We start from the raw sequence: 4,339 nt of genomic DNA, 5'->3' as shown, positions 1-4,339 counted from the left end.
AGTAAAATGGAGCTATGCTTCATCCACACGGTTGTTTTGAGGACTAAGCAAAATCACGGTGTGAACTGGCAGACCCGAGTCTGCATTGGACAAGCCTGGTTCCCCTCCTCAGCCTCCCTCTGAGCGCCCACACCGAGCTGGGAAGGCAGCTTCGCTGGAAATAACTAAGCATTTGCCAGCCCTCCACGTGGAATGTGATGGGACAAAATGAATGAAAACGACATTCTTTTTACTCACCCAGCCAAAAAGCTTTGCTCTCCCAGTCAGGCAGATCTTCAAGTCAGGTGACTAGGTGGCGAGCCCCTTGGCAGGCTGCAGCACGTCCCCACCACCTCGGAGCATCGGTCCCAGGCTTCAGGCTTCAGCTCAGGCACTGGCCTCACCGCCTGCCCAGTCTCAGGGACACCCTCAACACCTCCTCTGGCTCACGTCCCACATCCAATCTGTCCTGTTGCTCCTGCCTCAGCAGTGCCTCTGGCGTCAAGTCCTCTCTCCTCGTCAACCCTGTATGGCCTCACTTGGGGTCCCGAGCATCTCCCACCTGCATGCACTGCTCCGGCGCCCTTACAGTCTGACTGTTCCAGCCTTGGTTCCGTGCTGCTGCCGGGTGTCTTCCTGCCACACAGCCTCATCCCGTCACTGTCCTGCTTAAGCACATCCATCATCCTCCTTATGCCTCCTCAGTTTTCACCCTCCACACTGGTAATCCTGCCATCCCAGGACCCTTCGGCTCTGTCTCCTTGCATGTGCTGTGCCCCCAACCCTGCCCCAAATGCCCCTCACCCTTCTTTCCCAGCAAGCTCCTCAATGTTCCCCCAAGCAGCTCCCATGGCACTAGTCTAAGAAGCCTTCACTCGACTCCCTCAGCACCCTGCTGGTTTTCCTAGCATTTGGTTGACCATTTCCCACATTGCAAGGAAATGTATCTGCTTGTCTTCCCCACTGGACTGTGAGAGCCTGGAGAGCGAGGACCGTGCTTTATTCACCTTTTATCCCTAGTGCCTGACCAATAGATGCTCCGTAAGTGTTTGTTGACTGATAGAATGCATGAGGTCTCTGTTCCTTCTGTTGTGAGTAAACATCTATATGGTACAGTTTACAGCCAACACTCAATGTACCCCAAAATTACCCAACTTAAACTTTTCTCTCTTGCCCCGTATTAACTCATCTTTCTGAAGGTTAACCCCTAGAAATCAACTTCATTCCACCCCTGTAGGCTCCATGCTGACTGGCCCACTGATTTCTCAATGCACCAGAAACTGCAGGCTCCACACACAGCTGCCTCAGCTCTGTGAGTCCGCCTGTTGGATCTGTTTTGTCAGCAGGGACAGGGGTAGGAAAGAAGATGCACCTGGCTTCATGGCTCAGCTCTGTTTTCTTGGATGTCCGGGATGCTGAGATGGTTAATAAGCAAATCGGCCTCAGGATTCAAATATGCAGTTAATAAACCCTGAAAGAGATACAAATCAAAATCCTCCCACAGAGCCTGCAGGCAAAACCTGTGCTTTCCCTAATCCTCCCTAACCCCCAAGGATCACTTTCTACTCCACCATGGCATGTGGGGTGAGAACAAGTCACAGCGTTGGAGGTGGTGTGTCCTGTTCAAATGACAGCAGCAACTTCCTGCCACCATTTATATCTGAGCTTCCTACCAACCCAGCCTGGACCCAAGAGCATACAAGTCAGGGTAAGGGCAGCCTTGTGGACCTGGTAAGTCTAGAAGCCCTGCTTTTGAAGACTGCTTTGCCCTTGGGGTTAACTCTTTTTTTTCTGGAGCTGGTCTCTCTCAGACAAGGACTCTGACCAGACTTTGGGAGTTTGCATGCCAAATCAAGGCAGACACTAACACCCAGCTGAGGTCATGATGCTCTGCCATCCATTTTGCTTCTCCCCAGGGGAAGGAGAAGCAGGAACAGCTGTGCTCCCAGGAGGGAGCCTCCCAGGAGATAGAGAAGCTGGATACCAACATCTCAAAGGAAGAAAGATTCTGCTATTTCTCGGAGGACTACAAACAAATCTACCTCCCCCTGACCTACAGTATCATCTTCATGCTAGGCCTGAATGGTACTGTTCTGTGGCTCTCCTGGCACCAAACCAAGCGCTGGAGCTGTGCCACCATCAATCTGGTGAACCTGATGGTAGCCGACCTGCTTTATGTGCTGACATTGCCCTTCCTCATCATCACCTACTCCCTGGGTGACAGATGGCCCTTCGGGGAGCTGCTCTGCAAGCTGGTGCGCTTCCTGTTCTACACCAACCTCTACAGCAGCATCCTGCTGCTGACCTGCATCTCCGTGCACCGCTTCCTGCGCGTGGGCCACCCGCTGCGTTCGCTGCCCTACCGGACCCGCCGGCATGCCCTGCTGGGCACCGCCGCCACGTGGGCCCTGGTGGTCCCCCAGCTGCTGCCCACGCTGGTCTTCTCCCAAATGGACTACATCAACGGCCAGATGGTCTGCCACGACATGACCAGCCCAGAGCATTTTGATGAGTTTTCCGCCTACGGCGTGGTCCTGATGGTCCCCCAGCTGCTGCCCACGCTGGCCTTCTCCCAAATGGACTACATCAACGGCCAGATGGTCTGCCACGACATGACCAGCCCAGAGCATTTTGATGAGTTTTCCGCCTACGGCGTGGTCCTGATGTTGTCCTGCTTTGTCTTTCCCTCCTTGGTCATCTTGGCGTGCTACTCGCTGATGGTCAGGAGCCTGACCAAGCCAGGGGAGACTCTCATGATGGTGGGCAGCGCGGCCCGAGCCAAGTCCCTCCGGACCACCCTGCTGGTGTGCGGCCTCTTCACCCTCTGTTTTGTGCCCTTCCACATAACACGCTCCCTCTACCTCACGCTCCGCTTCCTACCTTCACAGAACTGCCAGCTCTCGATGGTGGCCAGCCTGGCCTACAAGATATGGAGGCCTCTGGTGAGCCTGAGCAGCTGCCGCAACCCAGTCCTGTACTTTCTGTCAGGTGGGCACAACAGAGTCGGGCTCTTCCAGGAACTGAGGCATGACAAGGTGGGTGAGCACCCAGCTGGAGCCAAGGGAGAGAGACCCAGGGGTGGGCACAGCTGGGTGCTGTCAAGATGAGGTTCAGGGGAAAAGCTCCAAGATGTTGACAATGACCTGTTTGGACACAGGCATGTGCTAGTGGGAGAGGGGCTCAAGATCTCCTAGTGGTGTCCTGCTAGAAAGGATTTTATATTGATAAGAGATTTTTAAATAAGAATGTTTGAAAGAGTCTCCAACACAAAGGAAAACTTTCTTAATTTAATGAGAGCTGACATTTATCTCTGGTCATTCAGATCTCAGCTCAAACATCACCTCCTCCAAATCCACTCCTGCCACCCTAGCCAATGTCGACCTCTCTCCCCTTAACCCAGTCACTCTCTATTTCCCTATTTATTGTCTTTGTAACACTTATTAGTACCTAGACTTGTTCATTTGTTTGTTTTTTTATGGTCTCTTCCCCCTAAACTGTAGGCTCCAATAGGACAGGGACCTCTTCTGTCTGAGTGCTGTACCCCTAACACCAGCCTCCACAGCAGGGCCCAGCACATGATGAGTGCACAACAAGTAGGGGCTGAATGAGTGGGTGGATGGATGCATGGATGGAGCCCTTGATATGTAAGAGCACTTTATGAGAAGTAACTCATTTAATCCTCACAACAGCCCTTGGATACAGGAGCTACTGTTAGCCCCATTTACAGATCAGGAAACTGAAGCACAAAGCTTTAAGTAGCTTGTCCAAGGTCACCCAGCTGGAGAATGCTCAGATCATAGTGTTGGATGGAAGCTTTGAACCCAAGCACTGGCTCTGAAGCACACACCCCTAAGATTGAAGCAGATGGCCCAATCCAAACACTGATCAAGAACTGGCTGGCACTATGGAGAACAGTATGGAGGTTCCTTAAAAAACTAAAAATAGAACTACCATATGACCCAGCAATCCCACTACTGGGCATATACCCTGAGAAAACCATAATTCAAAAAGAGTCACGTACCACAATGTTCACTGCAGCTCTATTTACAATAGCCAGGACATGGAAACAACCTAAGTGTCCATCGACAGATGAATGGATAAAGAAGACGTGGCACACGTATACAATGGAATATTACTCAGCCATAAAAAGAAATGATATTGAGTTATCTGTAGTGAGGTGGATGGACCTAGAGTCTGTCATACAGAGTGAAGTAAGTCAGAAAGAGGAAAACAAATACCGTATGCTAACACATATATATGGAATCTAAACAAAACAAAACAAAATGGTTCTGAAGAACCTAGGGGCAGGACAGGAATAAAGACGCAGACATAGAGAATGGACTTGAGGACATGGAGAGGG

At 51.4% G+C, this 4,339-nt stretch overlaps 1 protein-coding gene across 1 annotated transcript; it reads left to right on the top strand.

Annotated features, from left to right (window-relative positions):
• The first annotated feature begins 1,551 nt into the window (after positions 1–1,551).
• On the top strand, positions 1,552–3,086 carry LOC137765858 (P2Y purinoceptor 4-like). The gene is given in 4 exon segments (XM_068545635.1): positions 1,552–1,710; positions 1,896–2,530; positions 2,659–2,961; positions 2,963–3,086. Coding segments are annotated over 4 exon segments (1,221 nt in total).
• The last annotated feature ends 1,253 nt before the right edge of the window (positions 3,087–4,339 follow it).

This window comes from Eschrichtius robustus, chromosome 6, assembly GCF_028021215.1.
Source record: "Eschrichtius robustus isolate mEscRob2 chromosome 6, mEscRob2.pri, whole genome shotgun sequence".
In the NCBI taxonomy this organism is placed as follows: Eukaryota; Metazoa; Chordata; class Mammalia; order Artiodactyla; family Eschrichtiidae; genus Eschrichtius; species Eschrichtius robustus.
This window is presented reverse-complemented; position numbering and strand designations above follow the sequence as displayed.